Source organism: Ovis canadensis, chromosome 14 (genome assembly GCF_042477335.2).
Source record: "Ovis canadensis isolate MfBH-ARS-UI-01 breed Bighorn chromosome 14, ARS-UI_OviCan_v2, whole genome shotgun sequence".
Classification (NCBI taxonomy): Eukaryota; Metazoa; Chordata; class Mammalia; order Artiodactyla; family Bovidae; genus Ovis; species Ovis canadensis.
The window spans coordinates 66,485,572-66,504,673 of record NC_091258.1 but is presented as its reverse complement, the minus strand read 5'-3'; the positions used below and the strand labels follow the sequence as shown (position 1 = coordinate 66,504,673).

At 52.4% G+C, this 19,102-nt stretch overlaps 2 protein-coding genes across 2 annotated transcripts; both read left to right on the top strand.

The window, feature by feature from the left end:
- The first annotated feature begins 2,746 nt into the window (after positions 1 to 2,746).
- On the top strand, positions 2,747 to 3,860 carry NANOS2 (nanos C2HC-type zinc finger 2). The gene has a single exon (XM_069552333.1). The coding sequence runs from the start codon at positions 3,210 to 3,212 to the stop codon at positions 3,624 to 3,626; it is 417 nt and encodes a 138-aa protein (XP_069408434.1). The 5' UTR covers positions 2,747 to 3,209; the 3' UTR covers positions 3,627 to 3,860.
- A 6,459-nt stretch (positions 3,861 to 10,319) lies between these two features.
- MYPOP (Myb related transcription factor, partner of profilin) lies at positions 10,320 to 18,354 on the top strand. Its single transcript, XM_069549231.1, has 3 exons — positions 10,320 to 10,418; positions 11,174 to 11,724; positions 17,041 to 18,354. The coding sequence occupies exons 2-3, from the start codon at positions 11,226 to 11,228 to the stop codon at positions 17,748 to 17,750; spliced, it is 1,209 nt and encodes a 402-aa protein (XP_069405332.1). The 5' UTR covers positions 10,320 to 10,418; positions 11,174 to 11,225; the 3' UTR covers positions 17,751 to 18,354.
- Positions 18,355 to 19,102: the final 748 nt, after the last annotated feature.

Here is a 19,102-nt window from a genome sequence, read left to right as displayed (position 1 = left end):
GTGGGCTACAGCCATGGGTTTACAAAAGAGTTGGATAGAACTTAAGCGAGTAAACAGCAGCAACAACACTGAATATGCATACCCCACAGCCAAACTGCTATTTACAAATAGTCACAGCCTGTGCCCTGGGGAGGCAGATTCTCATCCACTGGACCGCCGAAGGGAGTCATAAGCTCTTTCTAAAGGGAAGATATAGTGCCTGCCAAAAGGAAGTCCTCAACAGACTTCGTTCGGACTTGGCTCTCTGACTAGACTGATCTGATACGAGCTAATGGGAACAACCCCACTGCCTTTATTCAATTAACAACAACCAGAGGAACATCTTAAAATGTATTTCTTGTATGTCCTTCCCCTGCTTATACCCTTCAGAGGTTCCCTATTGCTCTGCAGGCAAAGACCAATGGGATGGTCTCAGTCTTCATAACAGGTTCATTTTGTTGGTAATTTTTTTACAGGTACACACTACTCTATTTTTTTTTGCCTGCACTGGGTCTTCATTGCTGCACACAAGCTTTCTCTAGTTGCCAAGAGTGGGGGCTACTCTCTAGCTGTGGTGCACAGGCTTCTCATGTGATGGCTTCTCTTGTTGCAGAGCATAGGCCCTGAGGCACATGGGCTTCAGCAGTTGTGGCTCAGAGACGCATTAGCTGTGGCTCGCCGGCCCTAGCGGACTTAGTTGCTCTGCAGCAGCATGTGGAATCTTCCTGGACCAGGTATCAAATCTGTGTCCCCTGCATTTGCAGGCAGATTCCCAATCACCGTACCTTCAGGGAAGTCCCACAGGTTCTTAACCAGGTGAGATCTGACATCCACTGTATCTAACATTTTAAGATGTCCCTTTGATATTCTGAAATTAAACTCACAGATAATATAGCCCACCAACACAAATTTTATTTTCCAAAATTAATACCAAAATTAATATTGTCCAAAATAGTCTTAAGCGAGTAAGTGAAGTCGCTCAGTCATGTCTGACTCTTTGCGACCCCGTGGGCTGTAGCCCACCAGGCTAACTATGAATAAAAAGGGAACAATTTATAATCAAATAATTGTCTATTTTGATCTAGAGATGCTCAGGCATGGCCACTCTACAAAGCACCTCTTCAGGCAGATAGCATCTCTGCGTAGACTCACCATGAATGAGATAGGAATAATCTGTGTGTTGTTTGGAAGGTCGCCACAGTTAACAGCACGTGGGGTGATGTGGCTTCTAGAAAGACTGAACAACTCTGGGTCAATTTCTCAGCAAATCAAGAACAGGCAGGCCATGATGGACACCGACGTTGCATTCCAAGAAAGGTCAGAGAGAAGCACTTAGTGTTTATATGTAAAACATAGCTGAGCTCTAGACTCAGTTCATCATAAATGGGTTTTCCTACACGCATGAGTGTCCAGCAGAATGTAATTGTTCTTTAGTTACTCAGTCGTGTCCAACTCTTTGTGACCCCGTGGATTGCAGCCCACCAGGCTCCTCTGTCCATGGGATTCCCCAGGCAAGAATACTGGAATGGGTTGCCATTTCCTTCTCCAGGGGATCTTCCTGACCCCAGGATCGAACCCTCATCTCCTGCATTGGCAGGTGGGTTCTTTACCCCTGAGCCAGTGAGCCAGTGGAAAGTTAAATGGAGTCTGAGACAGACCTTGGTTGAATGGATGGTTGAGACATTCAGCATTGCTGGTCCCTGGGTCTTACATCTAATCACACCTCCAATCACTGTATCAAACCCCCAAACACCCCATCAATTCCAAAACATCTCCTGAGGGAGGTCATAGTCTGAGAGCAGCCCCTGCACACTGGGCTGGCCTCATCTGGGACCCTCACTCCATTCTAGCTACCCCTTCCCGCTTGCTGTCCCCAAACTTCATGCCTTCAGAGCTTGTGCTCCTTTTCCTAGAAGATTGTTCCATGTGGTCTCAACTTCCAGGTCCCCTCTCCCAGTCCAGGCTATGAATTAGTAGTTGGCTCTTTATGGTCTATTGTTTCTCATTTGCTGGCTGTTCCCTCATTGGACTGCTTGTTCACGACACAGGCACAAAGTCGCTGTGGCCACTGCTGAGTTTCTAGAACCCAGTATAAGGGGCCTCAATGATTTCTGTGTTGAGTGATCAAGGGGACCAACTGGGAACCACAGATGGAGGAAATATTCCTGGAGGTGACATGGGCAGGAGACATGAAGGTCAGGAAGGATCTGGGACAATATACCAGCCCAAGGGGGAAAGGTGGGCATTCTAAGGGAGACTGTGCCATACCAAGGTTCTCTGCTGCTTTTCAGATCTATTCCCAGTGCCATTCTCTGGGGGCAGACCTGGGTGCAAATCCCTACTCTGCAATTTTCCTGCTGTGTGACCTTGAGTACTCTCCTTAACCTCTCTGAGCCTCATATCCTTTTCTATAAAATAGAAACGATGGTATCCGCCTCCTTGAGTGGTTACAAGGTTCAGAGAGAGCATTTTTGCAAAACATTGAACACTCCAGTGTGCACTTAGTAGATATTTGGTGAGTAAGTGGCTCCTAGTTCCAGATGTGATGAAAAATGAAATTTTAACCCTAAATAGGTTGGAGGAGCATTGAGCTGTGGAGTCACATGGCCTCAATTTAAAGCCCCAGCTCTGCCACATACCTGTTATGTGACTCTGGGCCACTGAGTTTTCCTCTCTGAGCTTTAGTGACTTGTCAATAAAATGGGATCATAAGTGTGTTACCCGCCTGGCATTGCTGTGAAAATGAGATCAGATTGTGAATGAGACTGTGCGGCACAGTGTCTGGCTCCTGGTAAGGGGTTATGTTGTTATGATTGGGAATGGCTCTGCAGTATATGGAGGGAGCAGGCCCCCAGCCCTGGAATAAGGGAGGATGGGGGTGGGGGCATTTGCAGACATGAAGTTTTGTTGAAAGGACAGAAAAACTGAGGCCCAGAAAAACTGAGGCCCAGGTCATTCCAGAGGTCACAGAGCACCTTGCAGGCCCAGCAAGCACCAGAGACAACAGGAAAGACCGCCTTCCAGATCTCCATGGAGAATTAAAGTCAGAAGGGTCTCGGTAAGGAGTGGGCCCTTTAAATCCTAAGCTCCACCTTTGCTTAGAAGGGTCTTTGGGAATATAAAAGGGGGTGCAGTTCCTCTCCACTCCTGAAAACCATCAGCTGCTCCTGTCTGCAGGCCCCCAGCCCACTTCTCTCCAGCCACCCACCACCAACACTCCCCCGGGTGCCATGCAGCTGCCACCCTTTGACATGTGGAAGGACTACTTCAACCTGAGCCAGGTGGTGCTGGCACTGATCCAGAGTCGGGGGCAGGGGCTGGAGACCCAAGGGACTGGGGAGCCGAGACCTGGGCCCCATGTGGAGCAGGATCAGGGGCAGGGAGGACGGGGGACTGGCGGGGGCCTGGCCACCCTGTGCAACTTTTGCAAACACAATGGAGAGTCTCGCCACGTGTACTCCTCACACCAGCTGAAGACCCCGGAGGGCGTGGTGGTGTGTCCCATCCTGCGGCATTATGTGTGTCCCCTGTGCGGGGCCACCGGGGACCAGGCCCACACGCTCAAGTACTGCCCGCTCAACGGGGGGCAGCAGTCTCTCTATCGCCGCAGTGGGCGCAACTCAGCCGGCCGCAAGGTCAAGCGCTGAAGACCGTCAGGTACCCACCCGCTGCAGCCCCAACCCTCCCTGGTTCAGCCCTCCCAAGCCCCTGGACTCTCCCCATCTCTGGACTCTTCCGGCCCTTTGGAACGTCTGACTCTCAGTACTCGATCCCTGCTGGATCCTGGAACAACGCAGGCAGTGGGAAGGCAGGCCAGCTCTGCCGCCCCTTAGAACTCTCAGCTCTCGGGACTCTGGGAGTGTTTGTGGATTCTCCGGTGCAGCGGGATCCCCTACTCCTTGGACCACACAGCCCTGTGGCTCCTCCTGGGCCACAGTCCATGGATCTTTACTTCTTCTGGGACGCTTGCCCTGCCTGACTTCTCAGCCCTCAGGGTTCCATTCCTTGGGGAATTCTTGGACCGTCGGGCTTGCAGGACTTCGCTGTGCTCTCCCAGGGACACCCCTGAGAATCTGGAGAGAGTCAACAGGCTGGCGTGGACCTTCCAGCACAAGAACTTTAACATGGGATTCTGACTTAAACCAGCCTTCTCCGCCTCCTTCGGGCCACCGGCAGACCCATCGTTTCATCGTGGACGGCACCGGATGGGTCCCACCCTCAGCATCCTATCCATCAAGAGCTGGGGGAAGGAGGGGTCGCGTCAGAGGGACACCACGTCTTCGCAAGCTTGTCTGGGGCTGGAGAGCCTTGGGGTGAGCCAGTACCCTTGAACTCCCCCCCACCCCCGCTGTTCTTCCCATCGTTCATTCCTTTTACTGCGCTCCTGCCCCCACGGTGATGGCAAATCACCGACGGGTCTTCTCCGTAGCGAGAGGGCATCTCTCCGCCACCTCCCACCCGCCCCCACAAATGCCCCCAGTTTGTAAAATGGTCCTTTCTGTCCTCCCGTGTTTTTTTCAACCTCCAACAGTTTAGTAAACGAAGCTCCCACTAGAAAGGGGTTTTAATGCCCGGAGGGGAATGGCAACCGCCTAGATTTTATTTTAGGGGCAAAGAAAAAGCCCCAGTCAGATTTTTAAGTTGTTTGGTTTTTAGCTCAGGGCTGGGCCCGGGTGTTGCGCTTTAGTGAATAAACAAAACGCTTTGCTGGTTGTCTTTGAAATTGCTATGTCTGTTTCCTCCGAGGCTGGGGGTGGGGGGAGGGTGGGGAGACCCGAGTTTGTCCTAAAACATGGGAAGCAGTAGGCGGAGCAGGAAGAAGACCCGGGTCCCTCCCACGAACGTGCCTCCCCATACATCGTCCGACACAGGTCACCTGTGGACTGTTCCCTAAATCCCAGCCTCCACCTCGACCCTAGAATCCCTTTCTTCGTCTTTTTTTTTTTTTTCTCGGCTCTGTCCAGGGTCCCCTCCCACCCCTGCTAGAACCCAGATCATCCAGGATCTGCTTCCCTGGTGGCTCAGACGGTAAAGCGTCTGCCTGCAATGCGGGAGACCCGGGTTCGATTCCTGGGTTGGGAAGATCCCCTGGAGAAGGAAATGGCAATACACTCCAGCACTCCTGCCTGGAAAATCCCATAGACGGAGAAGCCTGATAGGCTACAGTCCATGGGGTCACAAAGAGTCGGACACGACTGAGCGACTTCACTTTCACTTTCTTTCTCAAACTCCCAGAGCCCATTGGAGAGGTGACCAAAAGGACTGGCCCCTGCTCGGGGTGGGGGAAACGCACATAACCACAAAACGTTGCATATGATACCAGCGCTTCTTTTCTTCCCATCATTCCACACATAATTATTGAGCTCCTACTTTGTGCCGGGCGTTGTTCTGGACATTGCTGGTTACAGCAATGAGCAAAGCAGACAAGGTTCCTGCCCTCATGGAGGTGACATTCTAGTGGAGAAGGGGTGACAATCAAAAGTTCGTTTGGGTTTTAAAGATCTTTGGAAAACTGGAACGAACTTTTTGGCCAACATAATATCAGGTGGGTGATAAGCGCAGTGAAGGATAAGAGGCAGGGCGTAGGGGTGGAGAGTGAAGGAAGGGCTGTTTTGTATGGGAGATGGTCAGGGGAGGTCTTTCTGTGGAAGTGACACTTCAGCAGAGTCCATATAGATTGAGGAAACCAGAAGGGCATTCCATGGTCGGTGACAATGAGTTCAAAGGCCCTAAGGTCAAACTGAATCTTTGCAGAAGAAGCAGGAGCCCAGCCGAGTAAGATCAGAGAGGCATAAAGGGTAGGCAAAGAGTTCAGAATCTTGCAGACCTTGGTGAGAATCTGACCTTCATTGTACATTTGCACTCTAAAATTCACCTTGGGCTCCACTCTCACATACTCTATTAGTTACATAGAAAAAACTAGAGACCTCTGCTCACAGGTCCTTTTCCAAAATGCAGATCTGCCCACAACAGAGATCCCCAAATCCCTCAAACAGCCAGAAGGGATGCCCTAACCCAGAGCTGTGGTGTGCCCACACGGGCAGGTCGAGCCTTGGAGGAAGTGGGGGCACTCTGGCAAAGGGTAGGCAAGAGTTATGGAAAGCAACAAGGGGGTGATAGTACTCAGGGCAATGATGTCAGGTGGAGGAGGCACACTTTAGACCAGAGAAGTGAGAGGAGGATGTTCAGGTCAGTCTGGGATGGAGGACAGATACAAAGTGCCTGGGGACATCCAAGATGAAAGCGTCCAGGAGACCTGATCTGGGGCTCCGAGGAGAGGATGGAGACAGACAATTAGTGACCAAAGTTTGGTTTTGCTTTTTTATGAATTTTCATTTATTCAGCAGATAATTAAGTGGCAGGGGAGCTCTGACAAGAGCTGAGGGCACAAGGAGCCGGAGGAATAATGTCCCCTGACCTTGATCTCCCCCAGCACCTCACTGTTGAAGAGCTTCATACTGCTCTGCCGATGGCTCCCTACCAGCAGCCTCTGCACAAGCTCCAGACCAGATTTAGACCCAACTCGCCGCTCAGCCCACACACTCATGGAGCCCTAGCATCCTGGGTGCCTGCCCTGGATGTGCAGTGTATTCATTTCCAAGGGCTGCCATAACAAAGGACCATAAACTGGGGGACTTGAAACACTGGAAATGCATTCTCTCACAGTTCTGGAGGCTAGGAATCTGAAATCAAGCTGTTGGCAGTGTTGCATTCTCTTCCAAGGCTCTAGGGCAGGATCCTTGCCTCTTCCAGCTTCTGGTAGCCCCAGGCCTTACTTGTTTCTGACAGCTTCACTCCCATCTTTGCCTTTGTCTTCACAGCTGTCTTCTTCCCTCCGTGTGTCTCTCTCTTCTTATAAGGACACTATCATGTTGGCTTAAAGACCCACCCTACTCTAGCACAACCTCACCTTAAGTAATTACATCTGCAGAGACCCCTTTTCCAAATAAGGTCACATTCTGAAGAAGGAGTTAGGACTTCAATATTATTTTGGGGGGGGAGGGGAGTTGGGGACACAGTTCAACCCACGGATCACCTTATACTCACCAGGTCCTAACTGACCTCATCTCCCCAACTGGGACCTGAGCTGGAGACCTGGCTGTCACCTAGACACCTCCCTTTCTGTCTCCAACCTGACAGTCACCACACTCTGTATATCCTGCCTCTCAAATGTCTCCCAATTCATTTCCCACCGTCCCTGCCCTGGCCCAGGCTCTCCCACCCCCTCTTCGCCCTCCCCTCTAGACTTCTCCCTTGACTCTGGCCAATAATCTCAGCCTCTCCCACCCACCTTCCACACCATGGCGGGGTTCTTTCGAACACACACATCACACCCTGCCCATCCTGACTCATTCAAGCTCCTTAACGTTGCTCATAAGGTCCTTGCATGGGCTGCCTCTGATTCATGGATCCTTCATGGGGCACATGGTGGGACCTCATCTAAACCCAGCCCTGGTGAAAGTCAGCCTGCCACCCCACTCTGTGCCTGCACGCCCTCAGAAACAAATGTGAACAGAGAAGATCACACAATCATGGGGACCCGACACTTTTACATCCGATGACCTCAAGTAACTGGTTCTATTTGTCTCCATTTCCCTGGCCATTCACTATTTCATGCTTTCTCCTTTCTCTCCGCTAACTTCAGTACCTCCTTTTCACCCCTGACCTTCCTTCCCATGCTACTGAGACAACAGAAGGAACGAGGAGAGAGCATGTTCCCGACACTGTTGACACTACATCAACACCTGCCTGTCTCCGTGCCCATAGAGCCCCTCCCCGTTTATTGTGGCCGAACAGCCCAGGCCCCTTAGACCAACCCTACTTGTGCCCTGAGTCCCACCCATCGTGCCCACTCAAGGAAATGAGGCTGTGATTCTCTCCTCTCTCCTCCAGAGCATCAATCTCCCCTTTTCTAGATCACCCCATAGGCACACAAACATACCTGTGACATCTCCCATCTTAAATAAACCTCTTGAGATCCTGAGCCTCCTTCCAGATACCACTCCATTTCCTCCCTAGAAAGGATCATCGACACAGGATCTCTCTATAATCTCTCTTTGAACTCACCCAATTAAGCTCCTGCCCCCACCACACCTCCAAAATTCCCCTTTCCAGGACTACTGATGAATTCTGTGTCACCAGCCCCAGCGATTGATTCTCAGACTTCACTGAACTTGGTTTCTAGGCAGCATTTGGCCTCATTAACCCTTCCCTCCTCGCTTGGACTTCCTAGGTGGCTCAGTGGTAAAGAATCTGCCTGCCTGCCAGTGCAGGAGACACAGGTTCGATCCCTGGGTCAGGAAGATACACTGGAGAAGGAAATGGCAACCTACTCCAGTATTCTTGCTTGGGAAATTCCATGGACACAGGAGCGTGGTAGGCTACAGCCCCATCAGGGTGCAAAGAACTGGACAAGACTTAGCTAATGAACCATAAAACCCTCGATTTGCACTTCTCACTCAGCTGCCAGGACAGCAGACCACCCTGGATCTCCCCTTTCACTCCCTGACTGCTCTTCCTCAGTCTTCTTGGCTGATCCCAGCCCTCTACATCTGAGTGCCCAGCCGTAAGGCCATGGATTTCTTTTCTATCTACACTGTTCCTTCTCCAGCCTCTCCCAGTCTTAAATGTCATTATTCACTGACAACTCTTAAATTCCTATCTCAAGACTGAACCTCGCCCCTGAAGTCCAGACTCAAATATTCAACTGCCAACCTGATATCTGTACCTGGGCACACTTGAACTCTTAATCCTCTTGTAGCCATTTGCCAGTCTTTGCTTCTGGTAGCTCCATCCTTCTGTTACTCAGGCCAAAGACAATGGAGTAATCCTCAACTCCTCTTTCTCTCACTTCCTCTACCCAATTCCACTTCAGCTCATCTCAGCAGCTACTGCCTTGGTTGGAGCCACTACTACCTCTCACCTGAGCCACTACCTCTTCATGGGGCCTCAGCTTCCACTCATGCTCCCTAAAGTCAGTTTCTACCATTAATACCAGTCAGATCATGTCCTTCCTCTGCTCATGGCTCTCACCTCCTGTAAAACCCAAAATCTTTACAGTGACCCACAAGACCCTGGAAACCTCTGTCTCCTCACCCTACCCTGCCTGCTGGCTCCCTCCTCTCCAGTCCGCTAGCCTCCCACTAGTCTTACCTCTGACTGCACTTGTCCCCTCACCTTCTTCATGTGTCTACTCAAATGTCACCTTCTCAGAGAGCCCTCCCCCAACCACCTTATTTTAAAATTAGACAGACACACACACGCACACCACACTGCCCAACCCCTTTGCCCACTTGTATTTATTTCATAGTACTTACCACTTTTTCACTTATATATCTTATTTTGCTAATTGTCTCACTCTCCCCAGTAAAAAGTGAACTCCATGAAGGTATAAAATTTTGTCTTTTGTATTCACTGCACCTAGAATTGTGCAGGCGCTCAATAAACATTTGTTTGAATGATCAATGAAGCACTGTTTGTTGAATGACTTTGAGGACTCCCGCAGGATGTAAGCTACAAATTTCTCGGCGTAGACTTAACTCCATCATCCTGCCTCTCAGCTAGAACCCGTGTTCTAGCTTCATTTCTGCCTCCATGCATTTGCTTAAAGTCGTGTCTGTGCCGGGATCACCCCTTACCAGCCAAGAAGCTCTCACTCTGATCTGCCTCCCCGCGTGTCAGTCGTGACGTAAGTGGACAGGGTCCCCCTAGGCAGGGCTTGAAGGTAGATGAGTTACTATGGTTACTGCACCCGCCTGGAGCGGAATATCCCCTGGGTGCCCCGCCCCTACGGGTAATAGGTGGTTTGCAGATTTTTAGCAGCCCCGCGCACGGACGGGTATGTGAGGCTGCAAACCTAGTTTTCTGACGCTCCCCACCCCACCCACACAGTTGTCATAGAAACAAAGAGCTACCAGCACCATCTCTCTCCCCTTTCTCTAAGAGACACACAGACAAAGTTAGAGGGTTGAGTGGGCTGGAAGATTGTCCGAAACGCTATGAAGCTACGCAGTACCATCGCTCGCGACGGCCCCTCCCTGATCCTCCAAGGATTGCTACGCCTGCGCAGGAGACAGAGTCTGGGTACCGAGCCTAGCGGGCAGAGAGGCACGCATGCGTATGAGGGTTTTGCGCGTGCGCCCTGGTGGTATCAGGGAGCTAGGGGACGAGCGCCGCGCTAACCTTGCGCCTGCGCAACTGCAGCCCGCTGACGGAGGCCGAAGGAGGGCAATTCTGCGCTTGCGCTAGGGCGGGGGGCGTGAAACCGAAGCTGTAAGGGCGTTGGGGGACCGACCGGCGCTAGGTGCGCCTGCGCCTTGGCTCGCGGGGCGGCCGGGGGCGGGGCCCAGAAGGGGAGGGAGAGAGCCGGCAGGGGGAGGGAAGAGGCCGCAGAAGCCCGAACCTTGACCGACGGGCAGGCGGGGGCTGCGGCGGCGCCGGTGAGTGATCCGCGGCTCGACTCAGTCCCCACCCTCCGTGACCCTCACTCTTCCTGGAGTCTCCCCTAACCCCCGTTGCCCCGCGAGCCAGTCCCGCACCCCCATAACCCTCAAGGCTCCCCTTGATTCGTGGCAATCCCCAGAGCCCCCACAATCCCCGCAGATCTTAATCCCTAAGAGTTTATATTCCCGGCTCCTCCACTGTCCTAGGAGCCTCCAACTCACCATTATTTCTGGACTGCCCTTCTAAGGACCACTTCTATTATTGGTCTTGCAGACGTTCGATTACCCCCGAACCCCCAGAGCGCTCCACTGATCCAGTTCTCCCCCTTCTTGCTGCATCTCCTTTTGAGGATCTCCTTATCCCCATCACCCTCGTGTTTCATCGACCCCCGAGACACCCTCATTCTCCTTGCATTTCCCACTCTTCTATGCCTCCAGTTCTCTAAATGCCGCAGACACCCCCTCTTCTTCCGCTCTTCCTCATTTCCCTCCACTCCTCCAGACCCTCCCCCCATTTTCATCAACTCCCTGGCCTGGCACTTTGCGCCGCGCCTGGCGCGAGACTAGCGCTCAGTCGGTGTCATCTATTCTTAGGCACTCTGACGGCCCCCCGCGGCCCGTCTCCTCCGTCTGCCCTTCGCCCCCAACCCAGTCCTCGGGGACCCGGGAGCCGGTGTCGGGGCGGCCGGGGTGGGGCGGGAGGCGCGGGGCCGCTGAACCCCTTGCCAGCGCCATGCGCCCTGTGCCCGCAGCGCCGGCGCCCCCCATGCGCCAGGCGGCCGGACGGCGGCGTCGGGGGGCGCCATGGCCTCGGCGGCGGCGGGCGAAGCGGAAGAGACCACCCGGCTGCGCAAGCCGCGCTTCTCGTTCGAAGAGAACCAGATCCTGATCCGCGAGGTGCGCGCCCACTACCCGCAGCTCTACGGCGCTCAGAGCCGTCGGGTGAGCGTGGCCGAGCGGCGGCGAGTGTGGGACGGCATCGCCGCCAAGATCAACGGCATCACCAGCTGGAAGCGCACGGGCCAGGAGGTGCAGAAGCGCTGGAACGATTTCAAGCGCCGCACCAAAGAGAAGCTGGCCCGCGTGCCGCACTCCACGCAGGGCGCCGGGCCTGCCGCCGAGGACTCTTTCTCCGCTGAGGAGGAGACCATTTTTGCCATCCTGGGACCGGGTGTAGCGGGGTCAGGAGCTAGTGCAGGGGCCGAGCAGCCCCCCGCGGCTGCCTCCTCACAGCCGCCAGCCCCGAGTGCCTGCGCCCAACGCTATGTGCTGTCTGAGGATCGCAGGGAGGATCGACGCGCGGGTGAGTTCCTTCAGCATCACCTTAGCAAAAGCAACCGAATTCTACTTTGTGTCTGGCGCTGTTCCGAGCCCTTTCTATGGCGCTTCAGCTCCTCACTACAACCATGTGAAGGGCATGCTGCTATAATCCCCATTTTACATCTATAGAGACTGAGGTTCAGAAAAGTGTAGTGACTGTCAGAGACAAAAATGGAACCCAGACCTAGGAGATCTGGCTCCAGAAATGCCCAGCTGGGATCATCAGCTCGCCCACGATTTTCACTATAATTGTAGTGCAGGGAGTGATTCCGGAGGCAGACGGTTTGGGCTCCAGTTACTACTTTGCCACTCAGCTGTGTCATTTGGGATAAGTTACTGCTCATCAGTTTCTGCATCTGTGAAATGGGAATAAAAAGATTGTCCCCACCTCACAGGGCTGCTGGGCAAATTAAATGGGCTAATATGTGTAAATTGCTTAGCACATTGCCTCCTTGTTAGTTCCAGATACAATTACCAACACTGTTAAGTAGGAATTGTTTCACCATTTTGTAAATCAAAGACTCAGGGAGGTTTGGTAATTTTCCCAAGGTCATGCCCAGAGTAGAGGAACCTGGGAGAGTGGAGTACAAAACTTCCCATGCAGTCTTGACTCTGAATGATGATTTTTTTCTACAGCTATTCCCCAGGCAACTGCCCCCAAGGGATGGGGACAGAGGTGTGACTGAGACATCCTTGGGTCTTCCCTTCTGGACTCACAGTTCAGTGGGGGAGACAGATCCATGCATAGACTGCGATGACTCAGAGCAGGCAGGACTGGGTGGTGGGAGTTCTGCGGTGGGGAGGGGGAGGTACCTGATCCAGCCTGGGCAGTCAAGGAGGGCTTCCCGGAGTAGGAGGCATCAGAGTTGAGATAGAGCAAGGATGAAAAAGAGCTGGAAAAGTGTTCCTGAAGAAGGAAGAGCATGTATAGTGGTTTGGAGGCGAGAGAGCTTGGCCGCTTTAGGAAACTGAGAGATGTTGCCTTCTGAGAGGAGAGGAAGGAAAAAAGAACATATTTTTGAGATGAGGCAAAGAGGTGAGCAAAGGTCAAACCATGCAGTTCCTTTAGGCTGAGATAAGGAGTTCAGTTTTATCTTAAGTACTGTGGGGAGCCACTAAAGGGTTTAGAGAAAGAGGGGACACGTGATCCAATAAGGCATCTCAGGATCATGTATTATAATTTCAAGAGGTGCATTCACTCACCCAAGATACACAGCAAGTAAGCAGTAAGAACTTGAATACAGGTTGTGTCCAACTCAAGTTAAGTCCGTGAACTTCACTTATGCTCTGGACTAGACGGCCTGATATATACATGTTGTATATGTATATTGTTTTTGTTTGTTTGTTTGTTGCTAAGTCAAGTCCAGCTCTTTGGCAACCCCATGGACTGTAGCCTGCCAGGCTCCTCTGTCCATGGGATTTCCCAGGCCAGAACACTGGAGGGGGTTACCATTTCCTTCTCCAGGGAATCTTCCTGACCCAGGGATCAAACCCATGGCTCCTGCATTGCAGGCAGATTCTTCACTGCTGAGCCACCTGGGAAGCCCACAACAACAACACACAACAATGACAATTAATATTGACTGAGAGTTAATGAGTGTGCAGGAACTGGATCACACATGGTTTGTAAATAAAGGTCAGGACTTTGGATTTTATCTTGACGGCATCTGGGAGGCAGACAGTGTCTTAAGCAGGAGAAAGACGCAATCACTTGGGACCCTTGTCCTCAGTATGAAGCAAGCGTCAGTGTTTCTGTGAAATGGCCCCATTGAACCAGCACAAAGATGGCAAACTTATTACTTCAAAAGCTGTGCAACCCCTCCATTCATTCATTCATTCAACAGGCACCATGGTAGGTGCTGCGAATACTAGGGAGAAAAAGACAATTTTTCCTTTCCGTATGAAACTGACATTCTAGCTATGGTAGACAAACCACAAAGAAGTAACCCTCAAAGCAAACTCTCAAATTACATGAAAAAGTGGTAAAAGAGGTAAGACAAAGCACATTAAGAGGATAGTGAGTAATGGGAGGGGGATGGCCGCGGTAGACAGGGGAGTCAGGAAGGGCTTCTCTGGAGGTGAAATTTGAGCAGAGACCTGAATAGAGACTGGGCCAAGTGCATATCTGGAGGAAGAGTACTCCAGCTGGAGGGAACAGCGGGTACAGAGGCCCTGAGGCAGGTATGTGCTTAAAGTATCCTTGATTAGAATCTCACACCGAGATTACCCACTGTGTAAAACTCTTAAAAGAGGAACTGCTCTGAAGCATAGGAGCAGAGCCTGGGGCAGCCTGAGGAATCTTTTCTGACACTGGAAGGACAGATAAGGATCATTTATCTTGTGACCTAATATTTGAATGAAAGAACAGTAACAATAACAATATTGAGACCTTAACTGTGTGCCAGGCACTGGCCTACACCGTGTACCCATGGTGATTCACTTAACATCTGTAACCACCCTTGGGGAGATGTTCTGGTACAGGATTACTTGGTCCTGTGTTCACAGGCATCCATTTACAGGTGGGAAAACTGAGGCCCAAAGGTTGCAAATAACTCTGATTTTTAACTCTCCTAGTGGTCCTTCCATAGCCCTGTGAGTGTGAAGGCTGGGCCCCTTTCTGTTATTTTTGTGCTTGTGCTAAGCCACTTTAGTCGTGTCTGACTCTCTGTGACGCTATGGACTGTAACCCTCCAGGCTCCTCTGTCCATGGCCTTCTCCAGCCAAGAATAGTGGAGTGGGTTGCCATGCCCTCCTCCAGGGGATCTTTCTAGACTAGAAGAGTCTAGGAGTCGTATATTATTTCCAAGAGGCTGCAATTCCCATGTGCTTTATGAAGAAGACTTGCCACCGTAGATCCCATAGCACTGGCCCAAGGGATGGTTAAAAGCGTAGGCTCTGAAACCTACCTAGGTTCAAAGACTTCTTTTCCCATTCACCAGCTCTGTGACACTTCTCTGGGCCTCAAGTCAGCTCATCTACAGAATGGGCTAATAATGATAGCACCTACCCCAGTGACTGGCTGGGAGGACTCAGTGAAATAACAGAAGAGGAGAACTTAGCCACTTCACTCAGGGCTGGCCAGGAAGATGTCCAACCACCTTTAGCTGTGGTTATTGGTGCTATGCCAGCCTCTCCCACCTGTCCAGGCTGCCTTGCCTAAGAGGATGGAGCGGGTGATGATCCTGGTGGAGGGAACAGTGTGTACACTGGGCTTGAGGCAAAGAAGAAGAATAGAAAGGGGCAAAAGCTGAGACTTTATAGCCCTAGAGAAAGTCTTGGACTGTCCCCCTTGGGTGCTGGGAGCTGTGGGAGGGTTGCTACCAGGACTTGGGGCCTGGTGCCCAGTCAGTACTGACTCCTAGGAAGCCCTGGTTGTTTTCTCATTAAAGACAAAATTTTGTGCTGGACATTGTTCTAGGCGCTGGGTAAACAGCAGTGAACAAAACAAAGCCCTGCCTGATGGAGCTGACATAAGGAGGAGGAGACAGACCACAAACACAGAGCGATCCCATGCCAGGTGGAGATAAGTGCTATAAAACAAATCAGGGATGGTTAGGAGAGAGAAAAGGACAGAGCTGCTTCAGACAGAGGGTTGTGGATGTTCTTCCCAAGGAGACAGGTTTGAGCAGAAGCCTAAGGAGGTGAGGGAGGGAGCCTGGCAGGTGACTGGGGGAAGATCTTTTCCAGGCTGACTGAGAAGCAAGTGCAAAGGCCCTGGGGCAGGAGTGGGTCTACAGTGTATGAGGATCTGGGACTTATCTGGTGGTCCAGTAGTTGGGACTCCATACTTCCAACGCAGGGAGCACGGATTTGATCCCTGGTTGGGAAACTAAGATCCCACATGCCACCCAGTGTGGCCAAAATTTAAACAAAAACTGTATGAGGACCTACACGGAGGTCAATGTGGCTGGAACCAAAGGAACGAGAGAGAAGGAGTGAGACGTGAGGTTAGGGAGGCAATGGAGGCAGATCGTGGGGACCTGAGAACTTTGCTTTTACTGTGAGAAAATAGCCACAGGAGGGTTTTGAGCAGGTAAAAGACAGATCTCACTTGTACCTTTATTGAGGGAGAATTCTCAGACCATACAACCCAGTGATTTAATAAGTGTACAATTCAGGGGCTTTTAGTATATTCATAGACTTGCACAACCATCCCTACAGTCCATTTTAGAAATTTTCATCACTCCAAAAAGGAACCCTATACCTCTTAGCCATCAACCCCGCCATGTCCCTCCATCTCTGCCCAGCCCTGGGCAACCACTAATCCACTTTCTGACTATAAGATTGTTCTTTTTGGACATTCCATGTAAATGAATGATAATGAGGTCCTTTGTGAGTAGCTACTTTCCTGTAGCATAACTGTCCTGTATTTTAGCTGGACCCTTGAGGGCTGCTGGTGGAGAACAGACTCTTCAGGGGTGGAGGTGGGGCTGGGAGCCCAGTGAATAATCCCAGGTGGGGAGATGATGGCGGTTGGACCAGGATGGGGGTCGTGGAGCCAGACAGATGTTGAACAAAGGGTTATTTGTACACGAGTGGTGTCTTGGGAAAGAGAAAGAGTGACTTTTTTATTTTATCCCAAGCAGCTAGAAGGATGGAGCTGCCATAATCTGAGATGGGGGTGGCTGAGGGAGGAGCAGGTATAGGGGAGAACTGGGAGCTCAGATCAAGCAAGTGAGTTGGAGGCATTATTGGATGGGATTATTGGAGGGATATACACAGCCGGAGAGAGAGGTTTGGGAAATCTGGGAGCCTGTGCATGCAGACTTTTCGTGTCCACGAGCATGAATGGCATCCCAGGTGAGAAGAGGCGGAGGAGCCCCGCAGGCTTGCGGTTGACCTGGCACAGGCCAGAACTGAGACTGCCATCCTTGTTGGAGAGACCCCCGATTCCTCCAGAAGTCCCCCTTTTCTGCTCCAGCCACCTCTCCTCTCTTCCAGGCCCTCCTACCCCCTCCCTTCTTCTCCCCAGTATCCAGGGATGTGGCCAGAGATGGTTCTGTCTGGATAGTTCAGAGCCTTCTAGAATGTTGGTTCTTAACTCTGAATGAGAGCAGAGCTACCTGGCTCAACAGGAGACCTCCAAGACCCAGTTTCCATTAAGGCTAGCATCGGCCACCAGGTTATTGTTAAATATATTGTTTCTCCCCCTTGGGTCATGGGGCTTCTGCTCCAAGGCATGATCCGACTTAGGTTTCCAAAAGCTGACTTTGGGGCCAGGCTGGGTGGGAGGTGGAAAGGGGAAATCATGACAGCATTACAGGTCCCGCTCGTCTTACCTACATCTCTCTCTCCACAGACACACCAGCCCACAGCAAGGGGGGCTCCAGCAGCCCAGAGCCTTGGGCCAGAGCCTCCTGCAATCCCCAGGAAGGGGGCTGCCAGCCACCTAAGGAGCGTGAGTCCTCGCCCCCTCCAGCCCTGCAGACCGTCCAGTTGCCCCGCCTGGCCTTGTCTCCACCACCCTCAGCTCCTCCACCACCGCCGCCACCACCCTCGCCCCCCCAGCCACTGCAGCAAGCCCAAGTGGCACCCTCGCCCCCCAGCCCCCCACGCCCTCCGCTGCCTCCACCCTCGGCCCCAGACCCCTCCCTGGACTTCCTGCGGGCTCAGCAGGAGACTGCCAATGCCATCCGGGAGCTGGCGGGCACCCTGCGCCAGGGACTGGCCAAACTGAGCGAGGCCCTCAGTGCCCTGCTGCCCCTTCTGCCGGGAACGCCTGCTGACCCACTGCCCCCACCTCTGCCCCCGCCCCCACCCCCGCCCCCCAGGCCCATCTTGCCCCCACCCTCCCCCAAGGTGGAGGTCACCCCAGAGCCGGTGTCCGTGGTGGCAGCCGTGGTGGATGGGGCGGTGGTGGCAGCCAGGGGGGTGATCATTGCCCCAAGGAGCGAGGAGGGAGCCCCCCGGCCACCCCCTGCCCCTCTCCCACCCCATGACTCCCCCCCACACAAAAGGAGGAAAAGTTTCCCTACACGGAAGAGGCGGGGGCGATGGAAATGTCCCTGAAATCTGCCATGGGGTTCGAGCTTGTCTGCGCACCTTTTGCCTGCACCTCCTCCCCAACCTTAGCCCTGTGGAGGAGGGCAATGCACCTTCCCTTCCCAGCTGCACCCCGGCTCCCTGCTGCAGGGGCACACGCACCCCACCCCCTGTACTAGTTAGTGCCTGATTCTAGGGCGGGGAGGCCTCCTGGATGGGCCCCCAGCCCTTTCTCCAGTACAGCGCTGTCTGCCTGGCTGCTTCCCCCAACCCCAACTTCTAAGCCATGGATTTTATGTTATTTATTATATAACATAATAATATGGGGGGTTGCGGAGGGAAACCTGCACTACCCCACGCCCCTGCCCCCAACAACTCCTGGCCTTGACTTGAAGAGAACTGACCCACCTCCCCAGCCCAGACTTTGGAGGGGGTGGGGGCTGCAAGACAAATCAGGATGAAGAGGAGACTGCAGTTTGTTCCCTAGGGAGGAGGGGGTGGAGTTCTCACTGGGGAGATGGAGGTTGAGCCTTCTGCCTCCCACTGCAGGTCTCTGACCTCCAGAGCTTAACCCGCTCCGTTCTCCCCAGTGGCGACTAGATATCAATAAACTTATTTTTTAATACAGTTACTTGGGGCTCTGCCTGAGACAGGCCTGGAATTGCACCACCTATACCAGCCCCATCTTTCTGTGGGTAGGTGACAACCCCTTGAAGTTGGAGGCTGGTAGTTTTCTAGACTTTTTTTTTTTTCCTTAAAGCCATCAAGTCCTGTGTGGAAATCTTACCCTATTTTTTTCATCCTTCAGACACCCCCTGCTAAATGTGATCTCTAGGAGGACGTCTTGGATTCCTTTTTCTGGGCTAGGATGGGTCTGCTGCTTAGATTTTCCCTCAGCATCCTGTGGTCCCTAAATGAACACATGCCTTTATCTATTTAAAGCCTGCTTCCCCTACAGTTTAATGAAGTTGGGGAGCTGGTTCTCTTTTCTACTCCCAAACTGGCTGCAGAACCTGGTAGCTAAGTAGGTAATAGCCATCACCCTGGACTCAGACCTGGTTCAAGCCCTGGTGCTGCCCGGCCAGCTGTGTAACTACCGGCCTTTATTGTCCTCATCTGTAATATGGGCATAAAGATTTAGCTGTCTTTTACTGGCTACAACTACATCCTATTCATCCTTCAGGTCACAGCTCAAATATCACCCCCTCAAGGAAAGCCTTTCCCGACACCTCCTTTCTCCCCCAGCAGTTATAAAAGAAAGGGAGTTAAACAATCATTTGAGTACATTTAAATTGAATGTCTGCCTCCAGGTGAGCCTTGTCAAGGTAAGGCCTGAGCTATCTTAGTCAGCGTCCTCAGCATTGCCCATCACAGGTTGT